Genomic DNA, 17,291 nt, shown 5'->3' with positions numbered 1-17,291 from the left:
TTCCTTGTTTTCTTGTTTCATTATTTCTCCCTTTTAAAAAAAGTACACCCCACACACGCTCACGCAACTCAGCACGCAAAGGTCACTTGCACCACCGCCTCTGAATGAAACTGTGCATTGTTCTGTCTTCCCTCTTCACCCTCTCTCTCTCTCTCTCTGCTATTGGGGCCTTTCATCTGTGGCTTTTCGTTTTCGCGTGCTCTTGCCTGAGTATTCCGCTGATTCTCTTTCGCCTTGCCTGCCTGCCTGCCTGCCTGCCTGCCTGCCTGTGTAGGTGTGTGGGTGCGTTTTGACTGCTTCGTTGTCTCTGCCTCCTCACACGCATACGCACGCACACGCCACACCGCGCCCCTTTTCTTGTGCGCTTGCTTTGGGGGGGAGTTGTTTGTTGCTGCGATTGACACTACCGTCATACCGCGCCTTCTTCCTACCCCACCCCCACCTCCCCTTTCTACAGTCACTCGCTCTTGCCCTAACCCTCTCCATCTATATCTATATTCCTATACCTTGTTCTCCAAGGATCTCTTTCCTCTCCCATTTGTCTTCTCCCCCTACCACTCTCCGTTTCTCTCTCTGTTGTCCTGAGTTGGCCTTTACTATTTCTTCCTCACCTTGTCGGGGGCAGTGTCGTCCACAGCTCTCTCCCCTGCCCCTCCCCCTCCTGCCCTACTACCACCTAAGTTCTACTGCAAAAGGGCTCTTGGGTGCCTTGTGTCACTCTGGCTTTACGCTTGTGTGCGTGCGTGCGTGTGTGTATAGGGGGAGGAGGAGGAGGAGGGAGGCATATTAGTGCTACCGGCCCTCTAACCGTCATACAGAGAAAAAATCAAAAACACCCCGCCCCTCACCACTCCGCTACCTGCCCAGGCCTCTTTCCTCAGGGCACTGTCACCCTCCCCCCTCCCTCCCTCCCTCCCAGGGAAGGGACCACACCGCATCTCACACGGTAGCTTACTCGCTTCCTGTGAGTGAAAATTGTCGACTCTCTTCTGTTCTCCGCTGGTAGGGTACATCAGGACAGTGTGAACCGGCTCACCTCACCTCACCCTCCCTCCTAGACACGAGTCGGCTGATTTGCTATCAAAAGCACGCGAGCATAGGAGGAGAGAGGAGGAATAAGGAAAAGCGGGTTGACAGGAAGCGATAAGCATAGAAAGCGAAGCGAAGGCAAGCGCAGACCCAAGAGAAACATCAGGCAGAAGAACGACCAGCTCTGGTGTGTGCGTGCGCGTCTCTGTTTCTCTTATTTCTCCGTGTCTGCGATTAACCTTCTCTTTGCTTGCGATAAGCTGCCCCACCCCTCCCCACCCTATATTATCCTCTCGTCCGATCAGCTTTTGCTTTCCTTCCTTCGTTTGTTTGTCGTCATTTCCTCCGCTTCTCCGCTGACAGAAGTTGCTGCCCCCTCTCTCTCTCTCCCTTGCCCCTGCCTTTTCTTTGCGGTTTCCCCGTATCGCGCCCTCCTTTGGGTCTCTCTCTCTCTCTGTGTAGTCTGCAGAACAGCGGACTACGTTATTAGCAGTATTGCCTTATTTATTTTTCATCTTCCCCTCCCCTCCCCTCCCCTCCCTCAGTCCTCCTCCCTCCCTCTCTCGATTTCCTTTGCTGCCGCCTCATCCGTGGAGTTGCACGCAACGCTCTTCCTTCTCCAGCGAGAGGTGCAGGACACGAGGCGGAATACGATCACAGTAACGAAAGAGGAAGAGGGGCCCATTCAGGATCACCGCTTGTTGGACGGACGTGCGACTGTCTCGAGCACACACACACACATATATATATATATATATATGGCAATAAAGGGAGGGGGGAGAGGAGGGAGAGCAGATCAAAAGCCTTAACGCGCAGCTCAACCACAAAAAGAGGAAGAGAGACGAAATCGAACACTACTCAGCATTTGAGTCCAGGGACAGGAGGCAGGGAGACAAGCAAAAGTGCACCGTGTGAATTTTTTCTTCGCCGTGGGGAGCGGGAGGAAAAGAGACAAACGACGTTCACCACGTGGGGAAAGTCGTACACACGCAGTCACTTTGCTCCTGTGAGGGGGAAGAGCTGCCCTTCCCTGTGCGCTCGTCTCGCTTCGTACTTTCCTCTTTTCATTGCTCTTTCGCTCTTTCTGTGGGGTCGACTACTACACGCACAGCTGCTTTCTCTGCGGTGCCGCTCTTGTCGTTCTGCCCTGCCTGTAGGAGCGGCACCTGGACAGCCTGGGTGCGTGCGTGTGTGTGTGTGTGTGTGTGTGTGTGTGTGTGTGTCCCCTCTGCGTGTAGCGCGCGCCTCATCTACTTTTGCCTCCTTTCGTATGCCAAGCGTCTTTCTTTTTGTTTTTCACTGACTTGTACGCTCTTGCTCGATAGCTGTAGAGCTGTTTTGCTCCTCCCCCACCGCCCACTCATCCGGCGTCTGCTTTTCTTCGTAGTTCGTTAGCGTCTCTTGCCACTCAGCGCCGTCAACGTGTGCTTTGACCGTTGCTTCTTTTCGTGTCTTCCCCCCTCCCTACCTCCCTGTCTGTCTGTCTGTCTCATTCCTTTCTTTGCGTATTGTTTATCGGGGTCGTACAGGCTGGTGATTGTTTTTTAAAACACCTGCTCGACATCCCCCTCCCCTCCCACCTCCCACCTCCCCTTCCTCATCACTCATTGACACGGCACCTCGCGGGTGCCTTTTTTCACTTGCTCTCCTGCTCTGCTCTGCCCTCCCTCCCTCCCTCCCCCCCCCCCTCTCCCTCATCTTGTGCAGCGAAGGAGTGGTGCACCGCGCGAGCGAAATTGACGTGGGCACATAGAAGGAAACAAGGAGTGAGGCAGCGAGCGCTTTCTGAGAGACGTGTAGGAGGGTGCCTGCATGCACGCAGGCATCAGCACACGTGAAGAGTCGCACCTCATAACTTGTGTACCCCCTCCTCTCCCTCTCCCTCCTCCTTCCTTTTCCGTGCAGCGAGAGAGCAGGCGCCTCCCCCCTCCCCCCTCTTATATAGTGAAACTCTGTAAACGGAAAGGGAGGCACTCTAGGCAAAGGCGTACACACGCGTATATCCTTCTTTGCCTCTCCTCCCCTCCTCTCAGTTCAGTTCAGCGAAGCACAGCTTTGAGCTGCTTTTCATCTTTGCTTTCTCTCTTTCTTCCTTCCTGTGGACGCTAACTCACGCTTACAGGTGTTCACGCCTAGAGAGTAGGAGTCCCCCACCCCCACCACCCCCATCACCCCCCCCTCCTCCTCCTCCTCCTGCATTCAGGTTTGCCGCGTCTGGAAGTGTCTGCACTCGCACACACTCCTGACGAAAGGCATTGGAGTTGGGGAGAGAGCGAAAGAAAGTGTGAGCACGAGACGTCGTACGAGACACAGAAAAGACTCCCTGGGTAGAAGTCTATAACTTGTGGCCGTACTTCTTATCGTTGTCGTGCCGGCTTTTAGGTGTGTGTGTGTGTGTGTGTCTGCTGCACACCTCCACCTCGCCCACCCTCTCCCTCTCTATCGCAGCCCGCCCACCCCCCGCTGCTGCCCGGTCCCACAATCCCGTACCATACAACACGGTCTACACCGTACAAGTTTTGGGGGACCGGCAATCATCAGCGAGTACTGACGAGCAGTTTTCCCTCCCTCTAATCTGGTGCTTGCTGTCCGTCGCGTTTGCGATCCACCAGCTCTCTCTCTCTCTGCCTGGCGCGCACATCGCTGACGTAGCGCAGAGAGCACCCGCTGTGGGAGAAGGGGACTGACAGCCAGCAATCAGAAACAGCAGTAAAGAAAAGTAAGTGGGATGATCCAAGCATACTTGTCGGACCTGGCGCAGCACATCAGCCTGCACCCCAGCTGTCGTGCCGAGCTGCGCCGTCATTGGCCGGCCCCGCACTACCACAAGACGCCCAATGATGTCTTTGAGGAAGCTGAAGAGCTACTCTGGCGCCAATGCACTGAGGCCACTTCAGTCCCCTCCTCGACTACGGCGGTGATTGGCGCTCATTATGAAAGTAAAACAAGCCGCAGTGCTGGGATGTTCAACCCGTATGAGACCTTCAGTCTGCACTTGAAGCGCAAGCGTAAGAAGCAAGCGATAGCTGGTTCTCAACGCCACTTTAAGGACTTGTCTCTGGAGGAGCAGCAGCAGACGACAACAGAAACATCGCTGTCGAAAGCGACGCGGCAGATCAGCAGCAGCAACCTCAGCGTGAAGTCGACGAGCTCGGCACGCGTTAGTGACGCTATCCCGTCCACCCCCCGTACATCTCCGCGCACGCGATCCGGCAATCTCGGAGGCGCATCGGCCATCACGGCAAATCCGGCAGCCGCTGTGGACGCGAAGGGGAAGCGAGCAACTTTGTCAACGTCTGCAGCAAGCGAAGCCACGGCCGCAGTCAAGAAAACCAAAGGAACCAGCGCACCCACTGCACGGCCCTCCGCGTCGGCTAGCAGCCCGGCGAAGGCCGCCACCACCACCGTCGTCGCCGCCCCTCCTCCCCCTCCTTCTCCCGACCCCCTCGCGAGTGTGTCCTCACAAAAACGCTCAAGCGGGGCGGCGGCGGCGGCGGCAAAGAAAGAGTCCGCTGCAGCCCCCGTGAGCGCCGCAGAGGACTCCGGCTATGCCATACCGAAACGAAACACGAGAAAACCCAAGTCAGCGGGCTGCGATGCAAGCGATACGAAACCGAAGAGAGCGGGCAGCAGCTCTACGGCACCGGTCTCGCCGCGCGTTAACGCGACGACGACCTCAGGCTCTCCTAGAAGCGAGGTAGCCACTAAGAAAAAAAAGACCGCTGGCAGCTCGAGCAGCAGAGTGGGCAGCGTTGCAGCCAACAGTGACAGTGGCAGCGAGAGAAGGAACTATGTACGCGACCCGCTACACATCCGCCTTCCGCACAACTCGCCGTACCGAGGACGACAGGCGACCGGTCGAAGCGGACATCATCCTGTGCACGTGACAGTTCGCTGGAGCGGGGCACGGCAGCGGTGGCATCGCTTCCTCGCGCAGTACCCGGCCTTCGCGCGACTAGAGAGGGCGATGCTCCTGCAGCTGCCGATTCGCCGCGCGGCGCCGTCGGGGAGCTCAGATGCTCATGAGATGGGGCTAAACGTGGTCGCGTGTGAAGATGACAGTTACCGCAGAGTGGTGGAAATAGTGCCGCGCCAGTGCTTCACGTCACCACGGGAGTCAGAATCTGTGGAAGGCTCCGACGCCGCCAGATCAACGGGTCGGTCCGCCGCACACCCGCATCGTACCGTTGGTAACACCTCCTCTGACAACGCCCCACACGCTGACGTGCCACTGCACCTGATGCAGCAGCTGTGCTCCAGTGACAGAGAAGCCAATCAGACCACCACAACGGCAGCAGCAGAACGACGCGCCTCATCTTCTACCGCCAGCCGTCCCACTGCCCCCCACTCACACGCCCGCATGCACGGCCTGAGCGAAGACGAGGAGATTGTCTCGTGCGCTGTTGCCCACAGCTCCGTCATCAACAGCAGCAGCGGCAACGTCCTTGCACCCCGTCTCTCCGGTCGGAATCTGACGCTGAAGAGCTCGACGATCCTGTCGCAGAGCACCCCCACGGCTGCGCGCACGTCAGCGCTCGGTATTTCTGGCTCGGAACTGCCAACGCCATCCAGCATAGAACATTTCCCTCCCATTTCTCACAGCGCTGTCCGCCAGCCGAACTCGATTCTCATCATTCGATCTCCTCCGCAGGACTACGTCGACGAAGCCGCGGCTTGCGGCTCCTACTACCACTCCCGCCAACTTGGCGTGGCAGAGAACGCGAACAATCTTCTCAGGGTGATGGGTCCTGTCAACGCCCACGGAATTTGTGGGCTGCCGGGTGGTGTTGCCTCCGCCCACAGCCAGAGTCGCCTCCGCGTCACTTATGTGACTGCGAACACGCACAGCAGTACACACGCGCTCTCTACACAGCACCAAAGCCTTAAGCTCAGCACAGATCGAGGCTCGAACCTGTCCACCTCTCAGTCCGTGATATCCGTCCCCTCCTGCGCCACCCCGTCTCTACAGCTGCCGCAGCAGCACAGCGGCCTCCGTGGCGTGGATTACGGTCAGCCCCTGTACTCCCTGAACGCGAGCGGTCGCAACTTCTCTGATCCCATGGCAAGCGGGCACGTGTTGTCCAACTTGAACAGCCCCACACACGTAAACGCTGCCACAAAGACCCGTGGCGGCGTTGGCGATGGTGGTAGGGCTGCGCACGCAGGTGGTGTCATCCCTACCTTGCAATCGCCGCTGCCATCTTTTCCCTCGACACCGCTGTTCCCGACCTCCCCCTTCTCCCCAGCGGTGACCGCGCCAATGCTGCTGATGCGGAGCGTAAAACGTTGCAGTCCCACTTCCACAAGCGCCGGTGGAGGTCAGGAGAAGCCGCCACCACTCAGCGTGAAAAGGGTGATGACGCAGCGAGGTCGCTCATTCCTTCTGCGTCAGCAACACCAACAAGAAGGCTCGAGTCATGCGCCCCCAGGCGACTGCGCCCCTGTCGGTGTGGAGTACGGCACAGAGATTCCGCCCCATCCCTCACACGAGGACCCCCTCCCCCTCACGGCTGACACGGTGGCCTTCACTCCACTGGCGGTGCACATGGCCTCCAACTTGTACAAGGACTCCAAACCTCCAAACTGGAAACTGGCGCAGGCGCTTCTCAGCTTGGCGCCGCCGCCACCTCCTCCTCGAGCCTCGAGGCCTCTGGACGCCGCGCCGGGCGCCCCGCAACTCCTGGGAAACCAACAGGCCACTTCCGCCCAACACCTCACAAGCGGTGGCGAAGGTGCAGACCACACACCCCGCATCCCCGCGCAAATACACTGGCAGTCCTCACACTTTTCGGTCAACTCGGTAGTACCCAGCGGTACTGGCGAGTCATTTCAGTTGCTGCAGCAGCGCACCCACCCCTCTCACATAGAAGTGACCCCCACCACTCTGTGCAGTGACGAGTGGTATCTGCACCCTCTCATGGGTGACGAGGGCGGCGCCAACCACAGCAGTGCCACCTACTGCAGCCACGCCTCCGTCTCGCAGGTAACGCAGCAGTATGGGGACTCGTCCACATCGTTCATGCGGTGCGGCAGCGACAGCAACCTGCCGGAGACGTCACTCTGCCCCTTGGCGTACACGCAAGCACGCCTCTACTCCACCAGCGAGAGCACGGCCTGGCGCGAGAACACCAGCATCGCCACAGTCGCAGCGACGCCAGTCCTGTCCACAATGTTGGCGCACGGCACCCCCACAGGGTCGTGCGTGAACTACCTCTGTAACTGCTACAGCCCCTTGTTCTTGGAGCCACAAACATCGCTCTACCGGTCGCACCAGCACAACTTCACCAGCTTGGTGCGCTCACACCAGCGCGTATCCAGTTGCTCTCTCGCGTCGACGTCCTTCCTCAGTCACCCGCTTGTGCGCACGCCCTCGCTCTGCACAATGGGAAGCGCCTCTCTACAGGGAGCACGGCTCGCCTCGCCAGGCCTGGCTCGTACATCGCCCTTCGCCAACACCATGGTGACCTCAACCGCTTCAGCACCACAGGTATTCTGCAAGTACCAGCGGTCAGACCACCAGCGCCGCCGCCACCGGCTCCTGCCACCGCTGCCGGGGATGCGGTGCCCTGGTATGGCTGGCAGACTCGCCTTCGACGCCTACCGCGCCGCAGTCCACAGCGGCGTCATTACCGAAGAAGAAGAATGCAGCTATTACCTCAGCCATCGTCGGTGCACCTCGGCGAGAGCGACACCAGTTGCGTCCTTGATCAACCTGTACCGCCAGTCGGCGGCGGTGACACCGGCGCCTGGCAGTCCACTCTGCGTGGTGTCGCTGGCAGACTGCCACATCCGCTCCCCTCTGGGCGTCACGCCCTTGAGTACAACGGATGACGGGCACAACGCGAGGGCGCGCTGGGACGACGAGCAAGAAGAGAGCAGTGAAGTAGCGGTTGAACGTGAGGAGACCACCTCCGACACACTGCACTGCATATACCACATCCCTCGCTGCTGTGATGACCTGTACCACCGCGACGAGGAGGCGCTCGAGATGCTCAGCATCACGACGACCTCATCCTGCGCCTTTGGGGCCGGTCTCGATGGGCTCTGTTGGAAGGACTGGATGCCATCTTCTCCGGTAGATGCGGGCGAAGACATGCTGCGGGCAATGGAGCAGGCCACCTCCACAGCAGCAGGATCCCCGGCGTCCTCGTACGCGCGGGACTCGAGCCGCCTCTCTGCAATCGTCCACAGCAGTAGTCGAAGGAGTCAGGACCCGCTTAGCAGCGGCCCGCTCGCATCGCTGCCAACCCCTAGTGCGACCCCCGCTGCGGACTCCTTTTCGGCCGCCTCACCCACCATTGCGGGCGCTGGTGCGCAGAACAGCACCATCGCTGCAAGCAGCCGTCAAGCATCGAGTGTGTTTGGGAACGGGGGAAGAGTGGCGCCGCGCAACTCCGATGATCTCGTCTGCGCCACCTGTCGTGCCCTCGACCCTGCGTTAACTGAGGGCGTAAGCATGGACGACGCCTATCTGCTCGCCACCTCGCCCGCCTACTGCGACGGTGGCGACAACCCGCCACTGCAGCGCCACCACCGGCGCCAACACTCGTCCACTGGTATGTCGTCCGATTGCGAGAATCACCGGAGCGCGCCGGGGAGCGGCAAACGTGCGTTCATTGCGGAGTGGATTGTCTCGAAGCTGCAGAAGCACATGGAGAAAAAGAAGCAAAAGATGCAGCGCAAGGCGCTAGAATTTGAGGCCGCTACCACGACAAGCAAAGGCGGCGCGGCGGCCGATACCACGACAAGCAAAGGCGGCGCGGCGGCCGGAGTGGGCAGTACACGGAAGCCTCGCCTTGACGCCGGATTAAATCTGCTTTCGTCGCCTACCGGTGCGCTGCGGGGGCATAGCGGTACGTCGAGCATGTCCGAGCTCAGCGACATCTGCTCGCCGTGCGGTGGCAACTCCGGCCAGCTTTCCAAGGGCTCTGCTAGCCGTCGCCAGCGGCTTGCCTACCTGGTCACGGCGTACCAGACGGAGCGCGTCATTCACGAACAGAAGCGGCGCGAGGTGGAGGCGAACCACCGCGAGCTCGAGGCGCTTGTGCACCGCAGCCGCATGAAGATGACGCCAGCGGCGGCGGCGGCGGGCTACTACTACGAGGCTCATGTAGTAACGTCCCCGTCCATTACTCAGCCGCTCGCGCAGTCACACAGTAAACCCTTCGTCAAGGCGCCCTTGAAGCCCGCCACCACCAGCGCGGCGACGGTGGCAAAAAAGGCAGATGCCATCGGTGACGGCGCCACCAGATGCAGTAACAAGTGCGCGAGTAGGACTGGGGAGCACATTGAAGACCCGGCGATGGAGAAGCACCCGTCCGTGAGTTCACAGTCTCTGCGGGTGGCAGCGCAAGGAGAGGCGCCTTCCCTGCGACATACCAGCAAGGCAGAGAAAGGACTTGCCAACACAATGAACCCGCAGCGGAAAGGCAGCGCAAGCAGCTCTCGCGCGCAGACGACATCGGTAGCAAGCAGTAGCACAGCAACAAAACGGAAGCTAAGCGATGCTGCCGCACCCCCGCTGACGAAGCAGCAAAGTGAGGGCGGGCGCCGGGCAAGCAAGGCACCAGCGACGGCGTCCACAGCGGAGGCAGAGCGGATGCGCGTGGCGCTGGACACTCTCAAGACAAAGAAAAATGCTATTAAAACTTGGATTCGTGGCCTGCAACGTTGAGGACACCATGTGGGCGTGCCGATCTGTCCCCCCTCCCGCCTTCCCCCTCCTCTCCCCTGTTCATCTCGCCAATGGGAGAGGGAAGGCGGGGGCGTACACACACAGAGAGAGAGGGAGAGAGAGATACAGAGAGACGTTCAACCACCACCTCTCTTCTTGAGTATTCGCGTTGCTTGTTGTCGCAGCTGAGGTACTCTTCCCACTCCTGTGTGTGTGTATGTGGGGGTGTGTGGGGGTGTTTACTTGCTTACTTTTTGATCAGCGAATATCTTCTTCTTCTTCCCTGCGGTAACTCAATCCGCTCTTCACCTGACCTTCTTTTATTTCCTGGTTTTGCTTGTTTGTGGTTCACCTGCCTTGATTCTCTCTCTCCCCCCCCCCTTATCACTGATCCTTTACCTTATCTCCTCTTTCTACCCCCCCCCTTACCCACCCGCTTCTTGTGGGCCTCTACCTGGGTCATATTTTGGTCCTCACGCATACACACACTATTATAGTCTCCTACGACCTTCCTGCCATCCTACTAATCCCATTTCTTCAATGATGCTCCGCTATCTTGACTGTCCGTATGGGTCTGCCGGAGGGCCTTTATGATGTGTCAGTGTCCACGCGTACAGCCCCCCCTCCCACTGCTGCTCGCATGCCCCTACCGATGCACTTGAGTGTTCTCCACGCATCTCAATCTGCGTCGTCTCGCTGTACCCCTTTCCCTTTCCCTTTTCTTCTATAAACCACTCGTCCTTTCTCCTCCACGTCTCCCTCTCCCTCTCCTCGTCTACTTGACACGTTCTGTCTCGCCACACCTGTCGCCGTTTCCCCTGCCACTCACCCATCCCCCGCCGTCCCCTCCCTGCTTTATCCTCTCATCAGGTTTCAATCCTCGTCTCTTACTTGATATCTTGTCTGTGGGAGAGTATACCTGCGTGTATTAATGAGCGTGTCCCCCCCCCAGACATCACTGCATACAGGCACAGCGAGCATATCTGTGTTATTAGATTGTGTCGAAGAGGCGTGCCATGGGCCAGCGCGGCACTGCCGACGGGCAAACTCCCTTGCGCTCGCTCACCCTTACCCTTTTCTGCGTCGTCTCTTTTGCTTGAGCCAGCAAGTGAGTTCGCCCCAGCCCCCGCGATGCACACCACACATGCGCACACGCAGCGCACGATGGCCTTTGTCTGCTCCTTTCGGTTATGTGTCTTACTTGTGCGCATTTTCCCCTCTCTCTCTCTCTTGAGGTATAAACGATGCGACGAGATCGGGAAGTCGCGGTTGAATTGCTGTCGTGTCTTGCCGCTGCGTCGAATGCAAAGCGCTATCGCCATTCCGCCTATACGCGTTACTGCCCGTTTGTCATTTTCTCTGAGAAAGTGGGCCCCAGCCATCCTGTGACCACTTTGCCCTTTCTCCCTCGCTCTTTCCACCGGCCGTGGCTTCAGAGCAAGTCCCACCCCAACCTCCCAACCCCGCCGTCCTTAGTCTCTTCATCCGGTCAAACAGGAAAGTCGGAAGGACGGGCGGCGCCGCACCCTCTTCCTGCCGGGATGGCCTCGGTGTGAGCGACCCGATCACACACACGCACACACGGCACGTCGATTGTGTCCTGCACGAATCATGTGTATGTGGTGAAATGGGGGGAGGGGCTTTGGCGGTCACAGTGCGGGGAGGAGGCGAGAGAGATTTCCAACGAACACCGCCCAAGGCGTTGGGCGGAGAGGAGGGCTCGCACAGAGGTCAGGAACACCCACTGAAGTGAGCAAAAAAACGAAGAAAGGGAAAACGAGCTCAACTACATTGTTTTGCTCAGTGAACCGCCTGTGATCGATGAGGGTAGAGGAGGAGGGGGAGGGGAACATGCACGCCCAGGACTGTGACAGAGAGATGGAAAAGCGTGCCTTGTGGTCGTACTCTTCCCTCTGCCGCTCCCTCCCTCTCTCCACTCTCCTGCTCGATATCATCGCATCGCTTCCTCTGCATTTCGCTCTCCTTCGAAAACTTCGTGCTGTGGCACACGCATACGCCTGCGCACGCGTCGCGTGCTGCGTAGCAGCTGAACTCCTTGTCTCCTTCTTCTGTATTCAATTGGGACTCCCCCTCCTCCTCCTCCGCCTGGACCTCATCCACGGAAGCATCAACTCCTGCGCAGGTAGTCGCACTCTCCTCTTCTCCTCTCCTTTCCTTTTTTTTTCTCCCATCGCTCCCTTATTTTTCATTGCCATTGTGGCGTACTCGCAAGTGTCCCCCTCCCCCCTTCCACCTCTTCTCTTTCCCTCCGTCTTCGCTTCACTGCACGCACGTCCACGCACACGACAGCGGTACCATGTCCGGCCATCACCACACAAGTGACCCAAACCTGACGCAGAATCAGGGCAACATGCTCGGCGACCGGCCGTGCGTACGCCAGAGCCGCCTGTACCGTGAGGGCTGCAGCGGCAATGTGATGAAGGAGCTGCTCGGCCAGTCGGAGCTGACGTGGAAAACAGACCAGACGGAGGGCTGCTACGGTGGTGGTCATGTGTATGACCACAACACCGAAGATCACTGCGCGGCACCTACCCAGCAACAGCAGCTGAAACAGCAATGTCAGCCTCCTCAGCAACAGCAGCAGCAGCAGCAGGCTGTGTCGGCCAGCACCGGTCGCGGCCTCCGCCCCGGTGCCGGCTACGCCAACCGCCAGACGTACAACATCTTCACGGGACAGTAAGACGCCCCTGCGTCGTCCTCTCCCACCCTGTCATGTACATGCAGGCGCACAAAGCAACTGATTAGATGAGAAAATGGGAGAAAGGGGCGGGTGTCGTTGGGGGACATGTCAGACTATCTCCCCCCTCCCCCTTCCCCTCCCCCTCAGGTCCCTTGACACTACCCCCAACTTAAACTGAGCAATGGATGGGGGTGGCGTGCTACAGCAGCACCATCAGCCTCCCAGCTTGGGTCTCCTGTGTATGTGTGCATGCCATGGCTGGAGAAACCCCTTGTCCTCTCCTCCCCCCTCCTCCTTTCTCTCCCACCCCTCTTTGCTCTCTTACAGTGCTGCGCCTCTTTGTGATTGCCGCGGATGCCGATGCAGCGTGTGTGTACCTATACACTCACAGGCATGTGCGTGCTGGCACGGGGTACAACGTTCCTCGGCACTGTCGCTAACTCGGGCTATGTATCCCCCTTGCTTGGGAAAGGGAGGGGGGTAATGTATACCCTCCTCCCCTGCTCTCCCTCTCCCCTTCCGCCCATCACACATTTCGTTTGTCGCTCGCCTCTTGCCTGCTCCTTAGACCTTGTGCTAGTGTCGCAGCCTGCAGCTGGCGCAGCTACGTATCCGAGCCTGTGTGGGGGGCGGGGTGCGGGTATGTGTGTAGATGTGTGGGGCGTGGACGTCTCTCTCTCTCCTTACCTGATTCCCCCTCTTCGCATTTTTCGCGTTTTCCTTCTCTCGAGCGTGGGGGAGGGGGGGAGTGGGGGCGGTTGATGAAGGACAACACGATTGAGGAAGAAGCACAGGTGAGAAGTCGGCGCCACGCGCACACACTCGTGAGCAACTCAACGTCGAGGCGGTGCGAGAAACACAAACAAACAGAAAAGTGCCTATCGCGCAAGCGGTCTGGCTCACACACCGTCGGTTTCTGGCCAGTCTTGTTTTTTGTTCTGTGGAGGGTGAAGTGTCGCTTATAGGTGTGCGTGCGTGTGGATGTAAGTGTCAGAGTATTTCCCTCACCCCTCTCACCCCTCTCTCGCTCCCTCCCCTGCCCCCGCTCCTTTGTTGTTCCCTCGTGCTGACCTACTTTATACGTGTGTATATAGGGGGTGGGGAGAGAGAAAAAGAGAGAGGCATCCGACGCGTATGTTCGCGCTGAAGCCAAGAGCGCGCGACGAGAGGAGGCTGAGAAGGGAAGAGAAGGCTGTTGTTGTGGCGATTCTGGAGAAAGATGAAAACAAAGTCGCGTCCGTGGCTGCAAGGCCAACACGCTTCTCTGCGGCACAGTAGAAGTGCATTTTTTTTTTTCGTTTCAGTCGGGTTTTTCGCTTTCGCTTTGTCATTTCGGTCTCCCCCTCCTCCACCTACTTGACGCGGTGGTGTTGTTTGGTGTGTGGGGGGGAGGGGGAGGGAGGTTTTCAGCTATCCTGTGTCCTCGTGCTCATTCTCTGCCTTGACAACTCTACAAGGACAAGGAGCAAAACAATGTCTCAAGACAGCGCAGCCGGCGCACGTGCAGGCACACGCACAATTGTCCCTGAGCCACACACACACACACACACAACTCCTCACCCCCCCCCATCAATTCTGCGTGAGGCCACCCCCTCGCTCACCTCGAGGATCTGTCGACTCTCTCTCCCTCTCTACCCACTTTTGATTGCTTTTTTTTTCTGTCGAGGGCACAGAGAGAGCGAGAGCGAGAAGTTGACACTCCATCGCTCACGTGCCTGGCCTCCCCTATCACTCCCACTCTCCCTAACGGACGCCTTCCACTTCTCTCTCCCCTCCCCTCACGTGTGCCTGGGTGCGCACATCTTCTCGTGACGTGGGATTCATGTCCTCCTATTCAGAGTGTTTGCTTGTTAGATGTGTTTGGCTGTCATGTAAACTGAGGCCCTCTGACGGAAGAGGCAGCTGCAGACGAAGAGAAATGGGGAATAGGAATATCTGACAGGGCACACGGGTAGCTGAAGGGAAGCGGCTGGCATCCTCTACGCCTTAGTCCTTCTCTTACCCGATTCCGCCTCCGTAGCGAACCAGAGAGGGGGGAGTAAGGAAAGCCTTCATGGCAGCATCGCGCGCGCTCCTTCCGTGTGAGCGCGCGTGTCTACCCCTGAATGTGCGGACCTCAAGTGGGTGGTGGTGTCTCGCGTGCCCCAGGATTGCCTTCCTCTCAAAAGAAACCGAAGCACTGCCCTCTCCCCTCCCCCTCCCCCTCCGTCACCCCCCATCCCCCCACCCCCATCCCACCACCACCACTTCTTAGAGTGCCCCCATTCCCTTTCACTGCGGCAATCGTGTGTCAGCAAACCTCCTCACCACCATCCCACTCACGCGCCGTCACTGCGCGGCGCCATAGTTTCCCATCCCACCTACCCTTTGGAAGGGATAAAGAGGCGTACGTGACCTGATCTACCGCATTGATGTTGGTGCACTACGTCGACGCCTTTATGAGAGCGGCTCTCAGCGAGGCCGAGATGGCGCTTGAGGAGGGCGAAGTTCCAGTAGGATGCGTGCTGGTGCGCACGGACGCCAACGAAGCAGCATACGTGGAGCTTGCGCTGGAGTCGCCAGATGCGATTACCGGTGCATCACCTCACACGGCCTCGTTGCTCAGCGATGACCAACTCGTGGAGTCCTGTATCGCTGCGCGCGGTCGTAATCAAACCAATCTACAACATCATGCGTTGGCCCATGCCGAGTTCATCGCCGCTGAGCAGCTGAGGGATGCTGCAACGAGGGGCGGTGATGCCAGCGCGGGTGCGAGCGCCAGTGAAGCAGGTGCTGCTGGAGGAACGGAGGACTTGGTGGGGGTAGCGAAGGAAAATCAGCTGACCTCCTCGTCGACAGCCACGCCTCTGTCAGACCTGGCTGAGTACGTGCTCTATGTCACTGTGGAGCCGTGCGTGATGTGCAGCGCGATGCTGTTGTACAACCGCATCGAGCACGTCTTTTTCGGGTGCCGCAACCCCCGCTTTGGCGGCAACGGCACCGTGCTGGCCCTGCACACACCGCTGTGTCTGCACGAGCCTTCAGAACCAGCTCAACCAGCAGCCCATGGGCCACGCCTCGTGGACACGTTAAAGCGCTCGCCCAGCGCTCATGAAAATGGGAGCAGGTGTAGTGGGGCGTGGTGGCCCGGGTACGTGAGCGAGGGCGGCCATACGGAGGCAGAAGCCATCAGCCTCCTCCAACGCTTCTATGAGCGGGAAAACCCCAACGCACCGGGGCACAAGCGCCGCCGGAAGCCTTGACGGGTTTCGATCGCTCGTCCTCCCTGAGCGCCCTTGTAAGTATGCCTCTGAGGGTAAATAGGAAATGTTGATTGATGTAGCTGCTCACCAAGCCAAACGCCAACGACGCATTCAAAGACACAGCCAACGACAGCACGTACGGTCAAGGATGATGTACGTAGCAAGAGAGACAGTACCGTTGGTGAATCAGACCTCTTCGCTTCTTTCTCCTCTCACACGGGAACTCCTGGTGCATGCAACGCGCCTGCGCTAGCGCGGCATCCCTCGCGCGCTCCTGCGCCGTTCTTTCCGCTTCCTCTCTTACTTCGACAGAACTTCCTCTTCCTTCCCCCACCCCCCTTCCTTCGTTTCCTCCCCGCCCCACCCCACCCACCTCCCATGATGTACGTGCACAGGCACGCAGCTGCTACGCTTGTGCTTGTACTTGTGTGTGGTCCTAATCGAATCAAGGCGATCTAAACCTCCTTCTCCCCACCCCACCCCTCAACGCCCTCAATCCCCGTCGTCTCGCCCGATGCTCCCTTCTGCGGCGATGTTCTTTACAAAGGCCATCTTTCTCGTGTGCCTCTTAGCCTTCTTTTTTTATACAGTGCGCTTCACCTGCTGCGCCACCTTCACGGCAGTCACCCCGATGTCTCCCGCCGTCCAGCTCTTCAACAACGCCTATGCTGAGGAGCTCATGCAGTGCCTTCGACGGTACTAGGTGGCTTTGTATCAGGTGGCGGTAGTTGAGGGTGGGCGCCAGCATCTGCAAGCGCCAGCCCTGCACCTCTCTCCTCTCCGCACCACCTCTCAACTGGGGTAGTGGCGGCGCTGTCGCTACCACGACTCTTCTCCGCTCATTTTCCTCCACCCGTGTGTGCTTGCGTAATGCCGTGGCGGCGCCCCCCGCGTGGTTTTGAATGGGTGGAACGAGGAGAGGGAGGGGGAGGGCGAAAGGCAGGAGCAGTACTGCCGCTGCCTGCGTCATGTTTCGCACTGTGGGGGGAGGGGGGGCAGGCTACTGCGACCACACTCGCACACGTGCACATGTGCACAACGACTTCTCCCCTCAGTTGTTCGCCACCACCACCACCACCACCACCACGTCCAACTTGCTTCTCAAGGGCAAAAGAAAACATCTCTCCTTCTATGAGTGGAAGAGGCAAAAACGAGATCAGACACGCACGCGCGCGCGCGTAAAACTCACGTGTAGACGTGTTGCGCGAATCCCACTCGCGTGCTCGCCCCCCCCCCCGCTGCGCCTCTCCTCCTTTCTCATCCCTCTTGTCACTGCGACAACCAAATCCAGCCTCTCCCCTACACCGAGTCATGTACTTCATGTGCCTATGCCCTCTTCTAGCTCGATCGCTCCTTGCCTGCCACGATCTTCTCCTTTCCACGCACGCGCACACACACACGCACAGTCCCCGCTCTCTCACGCACAGTCCCCGCTCTCTCACGCACACTCAGCAACCCACGTGATCTCACTAACGAGCTTTTTGGTGTCCAAAAGGAAAGTCATTTGCCGAGCGACGCTTTTGTAAATAAATAGTCCGAAACGATCTCTCACTCTCTCCTCGTTTTCCTTTTCACCACGATCAGCGCCATCGCGCGTACGAAAGGTTGTGTGTGTGTGTGTGTGTTCCTCCTAGCACGTAGCTGT

The 17,291-nt window shown here is 58.7% G+C and overlaps 3 protein-coding genes across 3 annotated transcripts; all 3 read left to right on the top strand.

Moving 5' to 3' along the window:
• Positions 1-3,757: 3,757 nt before the first annotated feature.
• On the top strand, positions 3,758-9,703 carry LPMP_100680 (hypothetical protein; the record flags this gene model as incomplete). Its single annotated transcript, XM_010698489.1, has 1 exon — positions 3,758-9,703. The coding sequence occupies one exon, from the start codon at positions 3,758-3,760 to the stop codon at positions 9,701-9,703; it is 5,946 nt and encodes a 1,981-aa protein (XP_010696791.1).
• A 2,317-nt stretch (positions 9,704-12,020) lies between these two features.
• Positions 12,021-12,404, top strand: LPMP_100675 (hypothetical protein; the record flags this gene model as incomplete). The annotated part of the gene is made up of 1 exon (XM_010698488.1): positions 12,021-12,404. One exon carries the CDS (start codon positions 12,021-12,023, stop codon positions 12,402-12,404), a length of 384 nt encoding a protein of 127 aa, XP_010696790.1.
• A 2,411-nt stretch (positions 12,405-14,815) lies between these two features.
• On the top strand, positions 14,816-15,646 carry LPMP_100670 (deaminase, putative; the record flags this gene model as incomplete). The annotated part of the gene is made up of 1 exon (XM_010698487.1): positions 14,816-15,646. The coding sequence occupies one exon, from the start codon at positions 14,816-14,818 to the stop codon at positions 15,644-15,646; it is 831 nt and encodes a 276-aa protein (XP_010696789.1).
• Positions 15,647-17,291: the final 1,645 nt, after the last annotated feature.

The sequence above is a fragment of the Leishmania panamensis genome (assembly GCF_000755165.1).
Source record: "Leishmania panamensis strain MHOM/PA/94/PSC-1 chromosome 10 sequence".
NCBI classification, from domain to species: Eukaryota; Euglenozoa; class Kinetoplastea; order Trypanosomatida; family Trypanosomatidae; genus Leishmania; species Leishmania panamensis.
Note: the sequence above shows the minus strand (reverse complement) of the source record. Positions and strands in the feature narration are given on the sequence as shown.